Genomic DNA, 20978 nt, shown 5'->3' on the forward strand with positions numbered 1-20978 from the left:
ATTGGTTATATGAGGAAATTCTCCTTTTCTCCACAGTAACTAGTGGAAAAAGCCAAATGTTCCCCATTAAATATTTTCTTTCTTTCAAGGTTTAAAGGAAGAAGGAGCAAACCATTTTTGCCCTACAAAGTCAGGGCTCTAAATCTCTCAAGAGTTATGGAGTTCACGCCCTCCTTCTTCAGTGGACACGGGTGTGAGAACGTATGACCTCGCAAACAGGCACGAGTCTGTTCTCCAAAGCGGAGCTAAGGATGTTCTGACTTGCATCTTTGCAAAGGAAACCTTTCCCTTTTACACTCATACTCATGCTCCCTCAGCGCTGCACGGCTCTCTTATCTCCGAGAAGAATTATTGCCCCTTCATGAAAAATGATTTTTTTTTTTTCGTGGACACATAGGCATGAATGCAGAGGAGGACAGAAGAGAATCAAGATCGGTAGACCCAAGGGCATTCTCTGCAGCAGAGTCAACAAAGAAAAAAAACGGAAAACTCACTAAACACTACATTGCCTAGGAGGGCAAGCACAGAAAAAGAGAGTTTAAGATCATTGCTGGGAGGCTCCAGCTTACGACTACAACATTGCGTTTTGCTTGCACACTGGCTGCGGACGTCCTGACGGACTTGACCTTTCCCCGGATCACAGCATCTGCAGCCGCTCCCTATCAGCCGCTCCATCAGGGGCCGAGGAGTATCCGCCTTGCCATGTGCCGGGCTGCCATCTGCTCGGGCACGGAACGGTTGTAAACATGTGTTTATTTAGGCTTTGCCTTTTCACGAAGGCCAGGGAGGGGGACGAGGAAATGCATTCCACCCCAGGCTTCAATGAGCAGGTGGTGCAGGGCCAGGTGCCAGGGAACGGAGCGTGAGAGCTCTTGCCCAGATTCCCTGGGTCCCAGCCTGACCGGGCAACCTTTCGCTGCTCTCCGGCTGCAAAGAATGTCGCCTGCTACTGTGGAAAGAGCTTGATTATCCAGGTTAAGTTCTTAAGTTTTAGGCTTGTTTTTTTTCCCCTACTGAATCAAGACAACTCTGTAAGGGAGTTCCGCTGACAATTTCAAGGACAGTTTAAGTTTACGACGGAGGCTGGAACTGTTTGCTGGAAAGAACCAAACAAAACCCCAGAAACCAAATGAAAACACGCACGTGTGCACATAAAACATGTGATTAGCTCAGTGAATACAGGTAAATGCCCAGTCAAGTGAGTACAATGTTCAGAAAACGCTGTCAGTGGAGACCCGGGAGGAGCCCTGGTTTCTCTTCCGCGTGGGCTGGACTCTGAGAGCCTCTCGACTCCTGAGCAGCAGAGGCCACTGTCTACCCACACTGAGCTAGAGATCTGGGTGAAATGTGTAATAACACACAAGAACCAGAGGCCCGGAGAGTGAAACAAAGCAGTTTGTTAGGAAGTGCAAACAGAAACTTCTGATCATCCCAGTGATAAGCTGCCTTCACCTTGGAGCAGCGGTAGACACCTTTCTAGCGACGACAGAGGAACACAAGACAATTTACAGATGAGGACTGGGGCTGGCACCCTCTCCACGGAGCCCCCGGAACACAGAGAAAGACGGTCCCTCTGAATAGGGGTTTGGTCAAGAGATTGGAGATTACTGGGAATAAGACCTCAAGTTTTGAAAAGCAGGATACAGGATTTTAAAGAAACGCGATTTGATGTCTCCTCTGAATACACCATCTGCTTTGAGTTCTGAAATAAAATGTAGTGAAAATTTGTACTAGAGATGTGTAAATTAAGGTACATTGGCTGGCTTTTCACTTAAGAGAGAAATAAAAGCAAAAGGCAGCCTTTTTGTTTCAAAAGGGGTACTTAACCGGGCGGTTAGGTCTGTAGCCATCCCAAACAAATGAAAGACTCAGGCCAGACCACTGTAGACAAAGAAAACCTTCTAGTTTTCTGACTTTAATCAGAGTTCAAAAATGTGGGTCAAAAGCAGTGAGGTTTAAGTGAACGTACAGCCAGAAAGGCTTTCTTTTTCCAGAATCCCATTCTTCAGGCCATAAAAAGTTGTGCTTAGTGGAGGGGAAGCCAGTTAAATTGTTTTCAATAATTTTAAAGCTAAAAGGCTAATCAGCATTCTCAGCGTGGGCCATCCTCCTGTTCCTGACGTCAAGACTGACTGGGAGGAAAAGTCTTTCTAATGTTAATTCATCAGCCCGAGTAACCAAGTCCAAAAGCTCCCTTCAGGAGAAGGGTTGCCAAAGGAATGAGAACTGCCCTTAAACCGTGGTTACTCACAAGGAGCATTAGGGATGTGAATTTATTCTTGCCATCACGACTGACACATGACTATCCAAGCAGCCGAATCTGGGAATGCACAAATAATCTGTGTCCAGAATAAGAGCATAATAATTATTTTTCAGGATTGCTGAGAACAATTCAAAAGCCGAAATCAGGAAATTGTATCTTCAAAATAAAACTGATCAGATCACACGGAGAAGTCTGTTCTTTGCCTTACGTTTTTCCATATAGGAAAGTGTTCTCTACAAAATCGCCTGATTCCCATTCATCTAGTTACTCCAACGTTGGTGCGGACATATGGTCTAGAATGCTCTCTGGGATCATGTAGAATGCTGTGCACGTCAAAATCACCCCAATCGGTCTGAGTCGAGACAGAATCTTCCAGGGGAACATTATATCATGAAATGATGGGCCATCCATAAATCCTTAACCTTTCTCCACTCATAAGTCCTTAGCCCATTCCCTAATTTCATGTGCAACAAATACTTCTTACTCCATGTGCCCTGTGAGAACAGAAGACCTCCTGGTAGGATATTCAACCCCAAATGATACAATGTTAAAGTAAAATGGAAACAACAGTGTAGTCTCCAGCATCCTCCATTTGTCCCCCTTCTGCTTAAATTGAACACTATCGCCAAGGGCAGAAGTTATGTCTATCTTGCTCACTGCTCTGTTCCTACTCGTAGTTTAGTGGTGGCCATTCATAGATACTGAACAGACATGCATTGACCAATAGGTGTAACACAGATTCTCCAACTCTTAGAAAAATGTTTTAACTCAATGTAGTGGGTTGAATAGTGTTCCCCAATGTAGTGGGTTGAATAGTGTTCCCCAAAGTGCATGTCCACCTAGAACCCAGAATGTGAGTGTATTTCTAAACGGGTCTTCGCAGATGTGATAGTTAAGATGCAGAGAAGAGAGGGTCCTATGAAGATGGGGGCAGACATTGAGATAATGTTGAAGAATGCCTGGGGGGTTACCAGCAGCCCCCAGAAGTTAGGAAGGATGAGCCTTCAGAGAGAGACTGGCTGCCCACACTGGGATTTCAGACCTCCAGGCTCTGGGACTGTGAGAGAATATATGTCTGTTGTTTCAACAACAGGCGTGGTACTTGGTTACTGTAGTCCTAAGAAACTAGTATACTCGAGGAAAATGAGATTGGTATAAATAATCAGTTCTGTTAATCATCGACCAAATCAGTAAGACTGAAGACTTTACATCTTTTTTAAATTTTCTGGTCTGAAGATGGACATTTTTGTAATTTTATTCAAGTAGGGTTTGGGGACTTCATAAACCATCATATAATTAATAAACTCATCTGTAAATGCCTGTTTTCACTTCCACAATATTATGCCTTCTTTCTTGATCCTCAGATGAGTCTCCTAAGAAAAGACAGCCTCTCTGGGGCCGGCACAAGGACTCCCAGAGAACCCGCCCTCTCAGGAACCTCCCCCTCGCATGCACGGCACCTGGAAATAATGAACTTGCTCTGATTCGCACATTCCCTGGGACTTGGCAGGGCTTCCCCATCCAGGATCCGCTGTGTCCTGGGGCAGAGATGATGCGGGTTGCATGACCCATGCATCTGGGGTCACTGCCCCCTCTGCAGCACGCTATGGTCATTGAGCAACCCTGACCTCTGACACATCCATGAAATCATCCTCTCACCTAGGCCAACGGCCATGACACTGATTCCTGCTCTCAGCATCCCTCCCTCCTTACTGCTACCAGCCAACCCGATGCGACTATGAGGAAGCTCGCAGGGCCGTGCCCAAGCTCCTGGCATGGCCCGTGAGGCCAGTCAGCACTGGTGGCAGGCGATCTTTCAGCCCCCTTTTTTGGATACTTGAGCGGTAACAGAGAATGTGTGGTCCCAGATCGCTCAAAATGGCTCATACTTCTGAGAGCTGTGCTCTGCTGTGAAAAAAAAAATCTCTCCTACCCTTCCTTTCTGTCAAGGGGATTTCTTTTTTCTTTTATAAAGTTTGTTTATTTATTTATTTTTAGTAATCTCTACACCCAAAGTGGGGCTCGAACTCATGACCCCAAGATTAAGAGTCACACACTCTTTTGACTGAGCCAGCCAGGCCCCCCTGTCCAGTACCTCTCTCTTCCTCTTTCACACATGCCTAGTTCTCGCCTCTGGGTAGTTTTTCCTGACCACTCCATGCATAAGACTCCTTGTACTTATTTTTTTTTTAATCATGTAGAACCTTCAGAGAGCTTTATTTTTGTGAATCTGGTACGGTTGGCTCCAGAACGACAGGTTTAAACTGCGTGGGTCCACCTACGTGCAGACAGTATTCACAGTACACAACAGTATTTTTCTCTTCCTTGTGATTTTCTTGGTAACATTTTCTTTTCCCTAACTTCATCGTGAGAATACAATATATAATGCATATGACATACAAAACATGCGTTCTCGACCCTTTTGTTATAGGTAAGGCTTCTAGATAACAGTAGGCTATTAGCAGTTCAGTTTCTGAGGAGTGAAAATTTCTGTGCAGGTTTTCGCTCATGCAACGAATCAGCACGCCCTACCCCTAATGGCAAGGTTTACCTACGACTAATTCTTTTATTTCATTTATCACAGGGAGTTGTGAAAGCATTAAAATATCTATATCAATGTTTATAGCAGCATTATCAACAAAAGCCAAGTTATGGAAAGGGCCCAGATATCCATATGTCCATCGACTGGTAAATGGATAAAGAAGATGTGAGGTGTGGGGGTGTGGGGGTGTGTGTGTGTGTAGTGGAATACTACTCAGCCATATAAAAGAATGAAAGAATAAAATCTTGCCATTTGCAGTGGTGTAGCTGGAGCTAGGGAGTATAATGCTAAGTGGAATCAGTCAGTCAGAGAAAGACAAATACCGTATGATATCACTCATATGTAGAATTTAAGAAACATAACAGTTGAACGTGGTGAGGGGGGAAAGAGGCAAAACTAGAAACAGACACTTAACTATAGAGAACAAACTGAGGGTTGCTGGAGGGGAGGGGAGTGAGGGGATGGGCTAGATGGGTGATGGGCATTAAGGAGGGCATTTGTGATGAGCACTGGGTGTCCTATGTAAGTGATAGATCACAAAATTCTACATCTCAAACTAATATTACACTGTATATTAACTAACTAGAATTTTGTTAGAAGAACTTGGAAGAAAAGCAAATTTTTAAAAATGGAGTATCCATACTCCTTATTAGGTTATGAACCTTCTGGAGTCAACAGGTGTCTTTCTTTCTTCCTTTTGTAACCCTGGTATTTTGCACGGGGCCAGCGATACCACAGGTAATCAGGAAAGACGGTAACCGCGGTCAAGGAGTGCATGCGAGCCAGTCGAATAAAAGTGATCAGTAATAACCTACATCGCTATAAGCTAGACTCTGCATGACAGCTATTCCATCCATAAATGAACCTAAAGTGGAGAAAACGAAAAATCTGTAGAACCAATCACTACATGCAGAGTCATTACACCCCTTAAGAAGAAAATCGGGTGACATCACTATAGGTTGACCAGTACCAGGATTTTGAGGATGGTACATTTTTGAAGGACAAGAAGCTCCCCATTCTTGATTATTTTGAGTTAGGACTATTTCAAGGTCTTGAGTGTCCGACAGACTTGGGGGACTATTACCTTCGGGTAAGAATGCAGTGACAAGGCAGGCCACCCCCGCCACTATGTTGCTTCCCGCGAAGGGAAGGCGTCGTCCAAAACGCTCAATGGTCAGTAAGATCAGGAGGGCCGCGGGCAACTCCACAACTCCCGAGATGAAAAAGTCGATATAGAGGTTGCCTCCTATAATTCCCAGGCGCATGACAAGTCCCTGATACACCACCGCGCTTGTGAACCTGGAGCAACAGTGAAAAACAACGGAGACCAAGTAAGGCATAACTTCAGCCTGCTCCAAAGGAAGGGGTGCATTGTAAATTCGATACAAGCTTTTGAGCCCATCACAAGTCAGACTTACCAAGCAAACATAAGAATAAGTGTGCACTTCCTCATTTGGGGAGTCCTCACCAGATCTAAAAAGGATGGGTTACTAACCTCCTCATCTGTAACAGTGATCTATATAAGAGAAGCAGATTTCAGTAGCAAATACAGCAAGACACACCTGCATATTATAGATTTTCATTGACCAGATTCAAAGCCACCAAGTCAAATGATCTGACCGAATCGACCAGGGTCTTTCACGACTATGTCTTGAAATGGAGAGTTTAATTCCCTCGCCATCATAAAAGGTCAGATTCACAAAGATGTGGTTGCTGCAGGAGAGGCTGTTCTGAGGCAAGGACCAGGGGTCCTGTCTGCTAATCTGCTTGGACTCACCAGGGACAGAAGGTGTGTTTTAAAGTACAACACATGTTATTTGTTATGCTCCACAAATAAGTGAAACCATATGATAATTGACTCTCTCTGCTAGACTTATTTCAGTCAGCATCATCTCTTCCAGTCCCGTCCATGTTGCTACAAAAGTTGGGTATTCATCCTTTCTGATGGAGGCATAATACTCCATCGTGTATATGGACCACATCTTCCTTATCCATTCGTCTGTTGAAGGGCATCTTGGTTTTTTCCACAGTTTGGCCACAGCCATGGCCATTGCTGCTATAGACACTGGGGTACAGGTGGCCCTTCTTTTCACTACATCTGTATCTTTGGGGTAAATGCCCAGCAGTGCAATTGCAGGGTCATAGGGAAGCTCCATTTTTAATTTCTTGAAGAATCTCCACACTGTTCTCCAAAGTGGCTGCACCAACTTGCATTCCCACCAACGGTGTAAGAAGGTTCCCCTTTCTCCACATCCTCTCCAACACATGTTGTTTCCTGTCTTGCTAATTTTGGCCATTCTAACTGGTGTCAAGTGGTATCTCAATGTGGTTTTAATTTGAATCTCTCTGATGGCTAGTGATGATGAACATTTTTTCATGTGTCTGATAGCCATTTGTATGTCTTCATTGGAGAAGTGTCTGTTCATATCTTCTGCCCATTTTTTGACATGATTATCTGTTTTGTGTGTGTTGAGTTTGAGGAGTTCTTTATAGATCCTGGATTTCAACCTTTCGTCTGTACTGTCATTTGCAAATATCTTCTCCCATTCCGTGGGTTGCCTCTTTGTTTGTGGAGCATAACAAATAACATGGAGGACATGGGGAGATGGAGAGGAGAAGGGAGTTGAGGGAAATAGGAAGGGGAGGTGAACCATGAGAGACTATGGACTCTGAAAAACAACCCGAGGGTCTTGAAGGGGCGAGGGGTGGGAGGTTGGGGGAACCAGGTGGTGGGTAATAGGGAGGGCATGTATTGCATGGAGCACTGGGTGTGGTGCAAAAACAATGAATACTGTTACGCTGAAAAGAAATTAAAAAAATAATAAAGTACAACACATGTGTGCGTTTATTAAACTGGAGAAAATAAATGTAAAAATGGCATAAGCAGCTGGGATCCAAATGAGTGTTTCTTTATTAAATTATCAACCTGATGTTAAATCAGATTATCTTAAACTCAAGAGCAAGCAAGGCCCCAAAGGTGTCAGTTTGTTTTATTTATTTGAATCAAGTGTCTTTTCGATCCTGGAAAATTCAGCTCATCTCTATTTGGCCATCCAAGAAGCTGGTCTTTTCTTTCATTGCATGAAACAAATATTGCTGTTGCCTACGATTTATAAGGCACTATAAGGGAAACAAAGCCAAAAAGCAGGTACTTTGTCAGTCACTGAGGCTAAGCCCGACACTGGGTGCGTCAAACAAAGCTTGGTATCTCTTGTCTGCTTGCTCCAGGGACGGTCACAAGCAAAAGAACACTGCAAAATCAGTGACTTTGGATCACCTTTTCTTCCAATACCAGAATTTCTTCTATGTCTTGGGATAGAAGAAATTCACATTTTAACCTTTCCTAAATTGGGATGTGTCCTACAACTGAGCTGAAAAGAAAACAACACGTTAAATAATATGTTTCAGAGCATGGTTTTTCTTACTTAGTGGTACATAAAATGATGGGATGGGTCTTACAGTCAGTAGGGTCTTAGAGTCAGTGACACAAAACTAGTTTCCACGACAATGCCTGCGGGACACTGCTAATTGGCTCTATTCTTTCCATTCTTTCTCCCTTTTGATAAAAGAATCCACCGAATTTCAGTTTGGCACACGGATACCTCGCCAAAGTCACATTTTCTAGCCTCTCTTTCAACTACGGGTGGCCCTTTGATTAAGCTCTCAGTAATGAGGTGGGAACAGAAGCCATGTACGCAAGTTCCAGATCCAATCCTTTAAAAAGAAATGGCTTTGCTCTTTATTCACTGCCTTCCCTCTCCTAAGGGATGGACGGAGATGCTGGTGAATGAGCTTTTCCTTGACAACCTGTTGCAGGTGGCAGTTGTGGAAACAAGATAACTGGAACCTGGGTCCTGGAGGTACTCAGGGACCAGCGCTGCCTTCTAGCGCTGGGCTGCTTACCTCTGGGTGAGCATTTCAAGAGAAAGACACTTTTCTTCCTGCCTTCCTTCCCTCCCTCCCTCCTTCCTCTTTCTTTCTTTCTCTTTCTTTCTTTCTTTTCCTTCCTTCCTTCCTTCCTTCCTTCCCTCCCTCCCTCCCTCCCTCCCTCCTTCCTTTTTCTTTCTTTCTTTCTCTTTCTTTTCTTCCTTCCTTTCTTTCTTTGTTTTTTGGTCATTATATTTTTGGGGTCTCTGTTTCAGCAGCAAGTTGACCTGTACTCTAAATGAATACAATGCTTATGAAAATGTTCCCCAATCTACTCTTCTAAATTCTAAGAATTTTTAAGACCTTTGCCGCTCCAAAAATCAGGCAGAAATACCAAAAATGAAAGAACTTACGGTATTACGACAATGTATCATTATATGGTTGGTTATCAAAATGTTTTCCACAATTACTCTCCTATCTTGTTCACGTTAAAATAGTTCACTTCTGCCTGGGTGGCTCAGTCAGTTACGTGTCTGCCTTCTGCTCAGATCATGATCCCAGAGTCCCCACATCGAACCCCACATCGGGCTCCCTGCTCAGTGGGGACTTTGCTTCTCCCTCTGCCCCTCCCCCTGACTCGTTCTCTCTCTCTCTCAAATAAATAAATAAAATCTTTTTTTAAAAATGGTTCATTTCTCAAGAGCATGTAATACTTTTTGGATTCTGGGCTAACTACCTTACATGGATTATTTCATTTGGTTCTCTCAAAATCCTCCAAAGTTATCAATCCTGTTTTATAAACAAGAAAAACAAGGCTCAGGACTTGAAGGATTAACGGGAAGGTGGTTGAGCTGGGATCTGGAATCAGGCAGTTGATAGGGATCCTTTATTCTCAATGCTCATATTGCTGTTGAATGTACTCGAGGCTTTTTTAGAAAACTTCTGTGTAGCTGATGGTCACTCCATTTTCAAGGAAGGATGTTACACATTTGGTCAAAAAGCTAACCTTCAGTTAAAACATAATTTTATGGATGGGGCGCCTGGGTGGCTCAGTGGATTAAGCCTCTGCCTTCGGCTCAGGTCATGATCTCAGGGTCCTGGGATCGAGCCCCGCATCAGGCTCTCTGCTCCGCGGGGAGCCTGCTTCCTCCTCTCTCTCTGCCTGCCTCTCTGCCTACTTGTGATCTCTCTCTCTGTCAAATAAATAAATAAAATCTTAAAAAAAAAAAACCAAAAAACATAATTTTATGGAAAAGTTGGATTTGACTAAAATCTAGAGCTTGAGGATCTTTAAATTCAAGATCAAAACTACCCAGACTGCGGGGGCAGCTGTCGTCCATGGATATTTCACTTTTTTCCAATGAGTCTTTTCTTTTCACTCACTTATGGGTCTTCCACGCTTAGACTTGGGTCAGCTTGACTGTGCTCCTTCAGACTATTCCCTTTTCTCTAGGGAGTCCCGGGATGGGTCACTCTACCCATCCACACATCTGTACCACTGCTCCCCAGAGAACACAGAAGGTGACGATCTTTTCTTTACTAAAGCAACATTTGCCACGATTTGTTATGGTTTCTCTTTCATTCCTTCTTCAGTCTTCTTATCTTCTCTCCACAGCTATGACTTCTATCGACTAGATAAGACTGTACAAATTCGCTTTCATTCACGTCCCAGTGTCAACACCCCAGAGTTAAAGGAGATCATGTATCATGTTTTTCAAGATCTCTGGTCAGTTCAGGAAGATAACTTGACATTTCAGCACTTTTGTAGATTTTTTCAGTCACTCGCAGTTCTTAACTCTCTACCTGATAAAACAACTGAGCACCTCTTGCTTTTGTGGTATCTCTGCCGATGTGACTTTGCCTTGATCAGATCTCCAGGCTGGTTCAGTTACTACACAGCCACAGAATTATGACATGATAGATTTTGACAAGACAACAGAGGTCTACTGTTCTGACCCAGAGGTCAGCACACTTTTTTTTTGCAAAGGACCAGATTATAGGTACTTTTGGTTTTGTGGGCGATAGAGTCTCTGTTGGAGCTCCTAAACTTTGCCAGCACAGTGTGAAAGCAGCCACAGATGGATACACAAATGCATGACTATGGCCGGATTCCAATAAAACTCTGTTTACAAAAACGGGCAGCAAGCCAGGTCTGGCCCGCAGGCTGTAGATCGCTGGCTTCTGAACTAGAAGGTTAGTGCCGTTGGAACTTATAAATGATATTCTTATATCCATCACAGAGAGGAAGAAGTTGAGGCACAGGGAAGATAAGTAGCTTGCCCACTGAGGACCCACAGACAGTAAGTAGATGAACCAGGAGGTGGACACCGAAGTCTGCCTGTGACTAACCATTATGCTCTCCTGTGCCTGCAGGAGGCAGAGTATAATATTTATTTTAATGTTGAAAAATATGCTTGTATCATTAATAGTTCTCACAGGGCAGTAGGATTATGGTGGGTTTTACTTTCTTCCTTTTTGCTGTAAACATTCTCTTAAAATTAAAATTTAAACTGAAAGTCCTCTTCCTAACAAGAAGAACTATAGCTCACCTTTAAAGCAACAGATTTAAGTGAGACCCTAGTGTACCTTTTTTGTTGTTGGCTCTGTGTCATTCTCCCTTTCTCGTTCTTAATAGAACCCTCATTGCACCTCCCCCCATCAATTCCCATTCTCAGGGGAGCTGATTCTGTTTCCAATTGTAGGGGAGACCTCATTGCCGAAGGGCAATTCTACCCTCTGTGCCAGTGACTGGGCATGAGACCCAATTTGAACCAATGAGAAGTTGTTTTGGGAAAGTCCTTCACTGGGGGCACCTCGGGTGCTCAGTCGGTTGAGCATCTTCCTTCAGCTCAGGTCCTGATCTCAGAGTCCTGCCATCCAGCCCTGGATCAGGCTCTCTGCTCAGCGAGGAGTCTGTTACTCCCTTTCTCTCTCTCTCTCTCTCTAATAAATAAAATCTTTAAATAAAACAAACAAACAAAAAAGTCCTTCACTGACCTTAAGTCAGAGGTCCCTGAAGGAATCTTCTCTCTCTCCCCTCAGGGAATTAATGAGAAAATGGTGGGCTCAAGTAAAACTTAGCATCTATCTTACGCTCAGGAGGCAAACTGCATAAAGATGAAGCCACTCTGTCGGCGGCGGGGGGGGGGGGGGGGGGGGGGGGGGGGGGGGTTTCGGGAGAAAATCACGGCTGGGACTGTTGAGAGCCAGGTCTAGCCAAGCCCAAATGCTGCTAAAACCCTAGAATTCCAGATACAAGAGCCAGGAAATGGGCTTATTGTTTAAGCCCATTTAAGTTGGTTTTCTGTAACTTGTTGCCTGAAGCGGAATTATCTGAAGAATTCAGTCCAGAACAATTCTCTTGCAATAATTGCATATTTTAGGCAAAATAATTTTGTATTAAAGAATTAAAATAATTGCTTGAGTGTTCCGACTTACTCAGGAAAAATATTTATTATTAGTCTTCATTTCAAACTTTTAAGATTGAGAATCAAGCCATCACATGAGCTCTGCTTTCCCAAAGCATAAATTTCATGCCTAACACATACCCTTCACCAAAAGAATATGAGGTACACTGATAAAACCAAAGGTAACCAAGGCCGTAAAAGACCCTGTCCACTGAATGAAAGGATTAATAGTACCTCCAAGCAAGTATGCATTTTGCCAAATTTAAGAATAAATCCAGCTGGTTTTTGATTTACTGACATGTTCTCCACAGTGACGCAGATATTCTGAAAGATGACCCACTTTCTGGGTGACCGAAGACCTTGAGAGACTAAACGCCGTGTCTTGGGATGGGCATACGTCCAGTACGGTCTTGGCAACTCATGTGCCGTGGCTGCTGAAGCCACGCTTCTTCTACAACAACTCCCAGCTCTGAATTTTGAAATTAAGCCGTGTTTATTTTGTGTTGCCAAAGGGTTACCAAATTTCGCTTACTCTGAGTCAGAGACAAAAGAGTAGAAAGGCTAGATCAGGGTTATTATATGCACATACGTCAGTTTGCTTTATTGAGATATAACTTGCACACAATAGAATTCAGCAAGTTCAAGTGTACTGAGTGCATCTTGACGGATGTGTAGAGTCGATGAACCACGACCACCGTCATGATACGGACCGTCTCCATTATCCTCAGGAAGTTTCCTCCCGATTCTAGTCACCCTCTCCCCCCACTCTTAGCCCCAGGCAACCCCCCTTCTTCTTTGTGTCATTACAGTTTTGTTTTTTTCAGAATTTCATGTAAATGGAACCATGCAGAATGTTGTCTTTTGTATCTAACTTGGTATGCTATTTTGTCGTATGTTTATGTCATCTGAGGGGTGTCTGCCTGCTCCAGTTTAGAGCAAAGGAAGACAGGAAAGGCTCGTGGTAACATTTGTGTGTTTGGAGTCTCGTTGCCTAGTAACATCACTCGTAGGAAAAGGGCTTGCTCACAGGTAAGCTGCATAGGTCAGTTTCCTACTGTTTATCGACTGAGCTGACTGCTATTTGTTCTAGCTGTCTCCTAGTGGTCTTTCAGCCCTTCCAAGACTTTTATGTTACATTAACAGTGATGTCGCCCGTGTTGAAAATGTACTTTGTTCATCTAACTGAGATTAATCTAGCTGCACGTACCAGGCTGCCTGGTGCCTTTCTGAAGCCTTTTTTTCAAGTTGACATTTTCATTTCAATTGCCAAGGAAGAGAAAGACATTATAAATTACCGTCTGTTCTAAATATGGTGCTCAAGAAGTCCCCTGATGTGCGGCTGGTTTCTGGTCAAGAAGGACAATCAGTCAGGACCGGGAGAGAGTCATGGGGTTAGAAAACTGGTACGTGACCTCAACTCTGCAAACCTTACTTCTCTCCCCAGGAGCCTGAGGATAGCAACACTCACTTCACTAGTACTTTGAGATTCCACTGGATCACACGCATCCACAGGCTCACCGCACACAGGAAGAGCTCGATCGTGGACGCGGGCATCACGACCATTGCTGTTTTGTATCATTTCAGAGACGTGTTACTTTCAGATGACGACTCACTTGGCACTTCTTTATGTTTTTCGTTAGTAAACCATAGCTGATGCTATCATGCCCCTAAAGGAAGGTTATTTTAAAGATCACTTGGGCGCCTGGGTGGCTCAGTGGGTTAAAGCCTCTGCCTTCAGCTCAGGTCATGATCTCAGGGTCCTGGGATCAAGCCCCGCATCTGGCTCTCTGCTAAGCAGGCAGCCTGCTTCCTCCTCTCTCTCTCTCTCTGCTTGCCTTTCTGCCCATTTGTGATCTCTGTCTGTCAAATTAATAAACTCTTTAAAAACTAAAAAATAAAGATCACCTGACTTGAGTCCCTCCGTAAAGAGAAGAATGTTCATTGTGTCTTTTTTTTTTTTCCTTTTTAAAGGAATGGATTTCTTTTTATACTGGTTTTTAAAAGTGTACCAGATATATCTGATGTCAGTTTGGCACTGTTGATCTCCCATGCCTTATGCTGGGTAACTTTTCGTGAATGTTCCCGCAAGCGAATGGCACTTAGTGAGAGTGGTCCTCAAAATGTGTGCGGTCCATGAATCAGCAGGGTGACTGTCACCTGGGAGCTCGTTACACACACCCTAGCCCAGATTAGAGAATCAGCATCTTCCTTTTCAGAACGTCCAGGGAGACTGGTGTGAGAAGCACTGATGCTCAAGGAATTGTCCTGCCTCAGAGCTGACTCCTAGTGTTTACTCCTCCCAGGCTGAGATGCCATACAAGTGCCCCAGGCTTTAGAGGACAAACTATGCTCCACAGGACCTGCCAGGGCAGTGGGGGCGGTAAGCGGGGGGACAAGGTCAGGTGGACTTGCAGTTTCATCTGGTTGTTCCCAAGAGGTGGATTTTTCGTCGATTGCCATATTTCACAAGGAAAAGAAAAGCCATGGATGAGAAGGGGGCACTTCTCTGTTCTCGAGTCCAATCCTGTGATGTAATCATTTTCACCAGTTCCCTACGGCTCTGTTCTCTAGAAGTCTTTAATTTTCCAGAAACCAGGGGGAATAAAATATGACTTGAGGATTTGGGGCTCACTGATCTGGAGGACCGGGGGCCATCTTCAAAGTTCAACTACCTGCAGGGCTTTCATACAAGCATCAGGGGCTGGAAGACGTCCATGAGTAGGAGGAAGTCCACTGGCGACTGCTGGGGGGCCCATGCCCCCATCCCACCATGTCACGGATGCCCCCATCAGTGAGATGAAGACCGACACCAGAAGATCCAAGGGTAAGTGTTGCACCTTATAAAGCCTAGGCTAGCTTCTGGGTAGTCATAGCACTACCTGGTACCCATAAAAGTCAATTTGTCAAATAACCCACAGTGCTTTGGGACTTGTTAAAAACCTCATTATACTTTGAAACAAGAGTAGACAAAATGTCTACCATGCAGAGTTCATATTATAAATAAAAGTCTATATTACAATTATGACGCATATTTGCTGCTGAGCAAAGTAGTTAAAAACCAATCTCAGTCACCTAGACCCGTGCCACCCAATCAAAATATAGCCGAGTCACAGAGTCGGTGTAAGTTTTCCAGAAGCCACATTCAAACGGGTAAAATAAACAGGTAAAATTAATTTTAATAAAATGTTCCACTGACTCCAATCTATCCAAAATACTACCATTTCAACATGCAGTTAATATGAAACTGTGAAGGAGATCTTTTACATGCTCTACGGAGTCACTATGCAATCGCTCTTATGGCTCATCTTGGCTCAGACTAGCCACAGTTCAAGGCTCCATGGCTGCACATGGCTGGCGGCGACCGTAGTGGACATGGTGGCTCCCGAGCACCTGGGGTCCAGCCAGGTCTTCTATCAGGATGCGCAGAGAAGATATTTATTCCGTTCGTTTTGAGTCTGGCTGGAGAGCGTCCCTCCCTGCCCCTCCCCAAGCAGGCACGCTGCCTAGAACAGCAAAAGTGCATCCATCCATTTGGTCCCAGGAGGGATCCAAAGTGCAGACTTAATATTAGCAAAGGTTAATGGGTTGCAGCTGTGGGTCACATGTTGGAACATTTTTTCATTTCTTAAAAACAAACTGAGAGAGTTTTTTTGGGGGATGGGGAGGTGTTAAAGTAAGAGAAAGAGAGAGAGAGAGAGAAGAAAAAGCACTTTCAGATCTTAAACTCTAGCTCTAGGAGTGCCTGGGTGGCTGAGTTGTTAAGCGTCTGCCTTTGGCTCAGGTTCAGGATCCCAGAGTCCTGGGATCGAGTCCCACATCGAGCCTCACATCGGGCTCCCTGCTCGGCAGGAAGCCTGCTTCTCTCTCTCTCCCACTCCCCCAGCTTGTGTTCCCTCTCTTGCTGTCTCTCTCTCTGTCAAACAAATAAATGAATCTTAAAAAAAAAAACAAAACAAAACTCTAACCCTAAAGACTCAGAACTTGGGGGAGGAAACACCAAGGTGTGCTGTTAAGAGACTGAATTAAAGTCAGGGAACCCTCCAATAGCATAAACGTCAGTGACAATTACTGAAAAAGAAAAGTTCCAAATATCACATTTTAAAGGTCATCCAGAGTCTCACACTATAGTAGCATGTTCAAACACTCAAGGTTTTTAGTCTATGAATACGCAAACTGAGCATCTGTAAGTCAGTAGGTAGCCAAGGATTTTTCTTTTTTTTTAAAACAGAAGGAGGGGTACCTGGGTGGCTCAGTGGGTTAAGCCTCTGCCTTCAGCTCAGGTCATGGTCTCAGGGTCCTGGGATCGAGCCCCGTGTCGGGTTCTCTGCTCAGCGGGGAGTCTGCTTCCCGCTCTCTCTCTGCCTGCCTCTCTGCCTGCTTGTGATCTCTCTCTCTTTTAAATAAATCTTAAAAAAAAAAAAATAAACAGAGGAAAAAGCTAATGAGTGAATTAAAGGAAGTCATCTGATAGGTCCAAACAAAAGCCAAACCCCAGGCTCCCACTCACCAGTATTCTTAGCATCATTTCTCAGTAGTCTTCTGGATGCTTCTGAAATAATCTTAATCAGAATGAGGTCTTGAATGTGGCCGGAACAGGATATGGACTCAGGTGATGGCCGTTCTCCTCACCGGCTGGGGGGAATGTTGGCCACTGGGTCCTGTTGGCTGTTGCCCACACCAGCTCTCTTTCCTGGGCACTCAGGTGTTTGCAGGACGCCAGTAAAAAGGCAACTTGGCCCAGTTAGAGTCCGGCAGGTGTCTTTCTGCCCAGGCCTGTGAGCGGAAAGCGCTCACTCCTGCCCCTCCTCTGGCTTGGCAGCCCTTTCTGTACAGGCCAAGGGCAGCCAGATGACATGAGACTCTGTCACGCAAGTGCCCAGGGCCACAGTGATGGGGCATGTCCAGGACAGTTCTCGGAGAGCCTGCAGGCTGGCACTGACTGCCTCCTGTACGTGTGCCAGGGGCCTGGGTCCCCACACAGCCCGCAGTGCTAAGCTGGGTTCTCGGGCATCTCTTCAGGGCGTCTGTCTGGATCCTTGCCCTGAACCGGCCATGCCTGGGGAGAGGCCTGGCCGCCTTTCCACTGCCTTGATGGCCCTGGGCTCCCGGCCTTTGTGCCCCTCGGCCTGGCCTTCCTTCTGCTCCCAAGGGGCCCTGCGGCTGGGGTGTCTCTGATAGGAAACGGATCTTCATAATATCCACCGTATGTTTCTTTTTCTTTTTTTTTTAAGAATTTTTTCTTTTTTTAGATTTTATTTATTTATTTAATTATTTATTTGACAGAGAGAGAGAGATCATAAGTAGGCAGAGAGGCAGGCAGAGAGAGAGGAAGGGAAGCAGGCTCCCTGCCAAGCTGAGAACCGGATGTGGGGCTTGATCCCAGGACACTGGGATCATGACCTGAGCTGAAGGCAGAGGATTTAACCCACTGAGGCACCCAGGCGCCCCTCCACTGTATTTTTCCATAACAACTTTTGAAATTGTGTTTACGCTTTGACCAAACTATTATTATTATTATTATTATTATTTACCAGTGATGAAGGTGAAACCTACTTCGTAGCAATAATTTGAGTTGAAAAGCATTTATCTTCCTGAGTCAGTGTTTCTCAGACTGAATCCTGTATTCCTAATCCTTCATTCTCTTTTAAAAGAGGCCCATGGGGTGCACTCACTGGCACTGTTTGCCAAATATTTTTGCTTCCCTACCTTCCTCCTTACCCCATTATGGGGGCAGGATAAGATTGCTTTTCTTGACTCTTTGTGACTGGGTGGGCCACCTACCCAAATGTGCCAAGGACTTGTGGGCATTTGATTGCCAAAGCAAGATCCCCTAGAATTCTCTTTTCTCAATAGTCCAGGCAGCAGCTGCTAAAACAGCATGGATTATAGGGTGAGGATCCTGCTCCAAGGAGAGGAGGCCCCAGTGAAACTATGGGGCATAGACAACAGCCACTGAGATTCAAGTTTACCCAAAAAACCTCTGGTCCCCACTTCCTCTTGACAGGAATTTATTATGCTAAGCCCTATATTTCTACTTGAAGTAATGAAACTTAGACCATTCAATTTAAATTTGGAAAAAATGCAACTTTTACGGTTTGTTTCTTACTTAGAGTCAGTAACTCCTTTTGACAAAATCACATCATTAAAACTCCGACAAAGGCAATCGGAGAAAGACAACTATCATATGATCTCCCTGATATGAGGACATGGAGAAGCAACATGGGGGGGTAGGGGGATAGGAGAAGAATAAATGAAACAAGATGGGATTGGGAGGGAGACAAACCATAAATGACTCTTAATCTCACAAAACAAACTGGGGGTTGCTGGGGGGAGGTGGGATTGGGAGAGGGGGAGCGGGCTATGGACATTGGGGAGGGGAGGCGAACCATAAGAGACTATGGACTCTGAAAAACAACCTGAGGGTTTTGAAGGGTCAGGGGTGGAGGTTGGGGGAACAGGTGGTGGGTAATGGAGAGGGCACGTTTTGCATGGAGCACTGGGTGTTGTGCAAAAAGAATGAATACTGTTACGCTGAAAAAAATAAATAAAATGGATAAAACTCCGACAAAGGGACAATTCGCAGACCTGTACCCCTGGGGCAAATAATACATTATGTTAATAAAAATAATTAATCATAAAAAAACCTCCTAAAAGAAATGAGGACTATTTCTTCTGCATTTTCAATTCATAGGCACTAGTCAATCTATCACAGAACTTAACCATCAAAGTATAACACTGAGGCAGAGAGAACCCTGGGTAGAACAGCCGTCCCGCTGAAGGCTGAGAGCTGACGCGGCTAAGAGGTAAGGAAAAGTTAACAAATCAAATTGCAGCCCTGGGTAGATCTCACGGAGGTGTCCGTGAGTCTAAAAACCGTGATCTCTTTTCACATTTAAGAAGTGTGCCCTTCCATAGCACTCTTTTTAAGAGGGACGGGGGCAGGCATTATTGTCACAGAGCAAACCTCGTTATGTAAAGAAATGAGAAGGACTTGGAGGAACAGTCATAACACGTCTGCCTTCGCGTGACTGACATTTCGGCTCTGAAGAGTAGCTCTGCTCCACGTCAGGGAGGAACAGACTCATGACGGGCGCCGCAGACGAGAGGTCTTTGGGGGCACTTACTAACAAAAACATTTCTGCCTTTTAAGGCCAAGAATGTGAAGATGACTGGTAGCGGTACATGAATCTGGGGTCCAAATGCAGTGGTTTATGACCCACTTCTTCATCCATACGGAGTTTCCCGAGAAGGCTCTCTTTACCGATCCCCTGCAACCTGCCTGTGTCCTGGCTCAGGTCTGCTGCCCGGAAGCACATGTTTGAGTCACTCATTATTGGGGTCCTTAAGAACTGTAGACAGCTCTTGGGTTGTAAACTAGTTCAGACTCTGAAATGGGAACTTGATGAATGAGGAATCTGCTTATTAGCTGGAGCGCAAAAAAAAAAAAACCCCAAAAAACAAAAAACAACCATAACGACAACAACAACAACCTGGCTCAGCACGGACGCAAATCAAGGTGGATCCCTGCTTCCCAGTCAGAATGGTGGTGGGCTCCGGAGGAGTTTGGGCGTAACTGCGACAGCTAAAGCCCTAAGCTAATAGGGGAATATCTCTGTGGCCCCTGGATGTAAAAGAATAGTTCTTTCTCTCTTTTTTTTTAAAGATTTATTTATTTATTTATTTGACAGAGAGAGTGAGAGAGCACAAGCAGGGGGAACAGCAGAGGGAGAGAGAGAGAAACAGGCTCCCTGCCAGGCAGGGAGCCCAATGCAGGGCTCGATCCCACGACCCTGCGATCAGGACCCGAGCCGAAGGCAGACGCTTAACCATCTGAGCCACCCAGGCGCCCCTAGAAGAATATTTCTTGAACAAAACCCATAATATAATCAATAGCCAAAAATATACACAGATTGGCCTGTATCAGATAAGTTTAAGGCTTTAAGAATTTTTGTCCAATGAAGAAAAAAGTAGGAAAGCCAAAGACTAGCTAAAACACTGAGGAGCATGTACTTGCAATGTCTAGAACCAACCAGGGGGTGGTATTCAACACATGAAAGGAGTTTTATAAATGGAAGGAAATAAATTCCGTAAAATCCAATACACATGGGTAAGGATAGGGCAAGGCCATCCACAGAGAAGGAACCCAAACAGTAAATCGAGATGCACAAAGATATGCTGAATTTCACTAGTAACCTGAGATGTGCAATTTAAAACATTCAGGAGGCTAGCCCAATAGAAAATCAGAAAATACCAAATGTGTGGACGAATGGGACACTCAGTGGGTGTACACAGAAAACATTCTAGCATTGCTCCGGGCACAAAGCCTGCAGGCATCCCAGGACCGAGCAGTTCCACTTCAAGGTAGTAAACTCCATGAGGAACCTCACAAAGGTTCCAAGGGGACACATAGGACAATGACTGGAAACAACCCACCTGCTTGTCATTAGAAGGATGGGGACATGACACACAGCAGATGATACTGTTGAAAACCACAGAGCACTCACAGGTGAGCAAGATGGTAGAAAGGTATTCTGACCGGATGTAATGGGATCAACACGTTTTAAAACTATTGCTGCGTGAAAAAGAAATAAAGCAAGGTCTAGAGCAGCACAGTTCTATTTATGTCACCCAAACACACACGCAACAAGTTCTGGTTTTTAAGGGCACATAAATATCAAAGGGCACAAATCAAGCACATTCTGTTGGAAACCTGTTGAGAGTGGACATGGGGAGAGAGGAGAAAGGGAAAATGAAACACCAGAGGGCCCTTTCACAGCCCAGTAATGGCTGTGCCATGCGCAGTGAGGCACGATTAAGTCAACGCTGCACCCAAAGAGAAATGACAATGACCAAAACACTCTCCAGTCACGTTGAGGCCATGCTGGAATTTCGTCCATTT

General features: G+C 44.7%; 1 protein-coding gene across 4 annotated transcripts in view; it reads right to left on the bottom strand.

Annotated features, from left to right (window-relative positions):
• The window catches only part of SLC22A3 (solute carrier family 22 member 3), a 93383-nt gene that overhangs the window by 9874 nt on the left and 62531 nt on the right, over positions 1–20978 (bottom strand). For all 4 annotated transcript variants that reach the window (XM_046005471.1, XM_046005467.1, XM_046005469.1 and 1 more), the window contains exons 6-7: positions 6224–6321; positions 5890–6104 (exon numbers count right to left, since the gene is read on the bottom strand). In XM_046005471.1, the coding sequence (XP_045861427.1) occupies positions 5890–6104; positions 6224–6321 (313 nt within the window). The remainder of the gene's footprint in view (positions 1–5889; positions 6105–6223; positions 6322–20978) is intronic.

This window comes from Meles meles, chromosome 5, assembly GCF_922984935.1.
Source record: "Meles meles chromosome 5, mMelMel3.1 paternal haplotype, whole genome shotgun sequence".
Taxonomy (NCBI): domain Eukaryota; kingdom Metazoa; phylum Chordata; class Mammalia; order Carnivora; family Mustelidae; genus Meles; species Meles meles.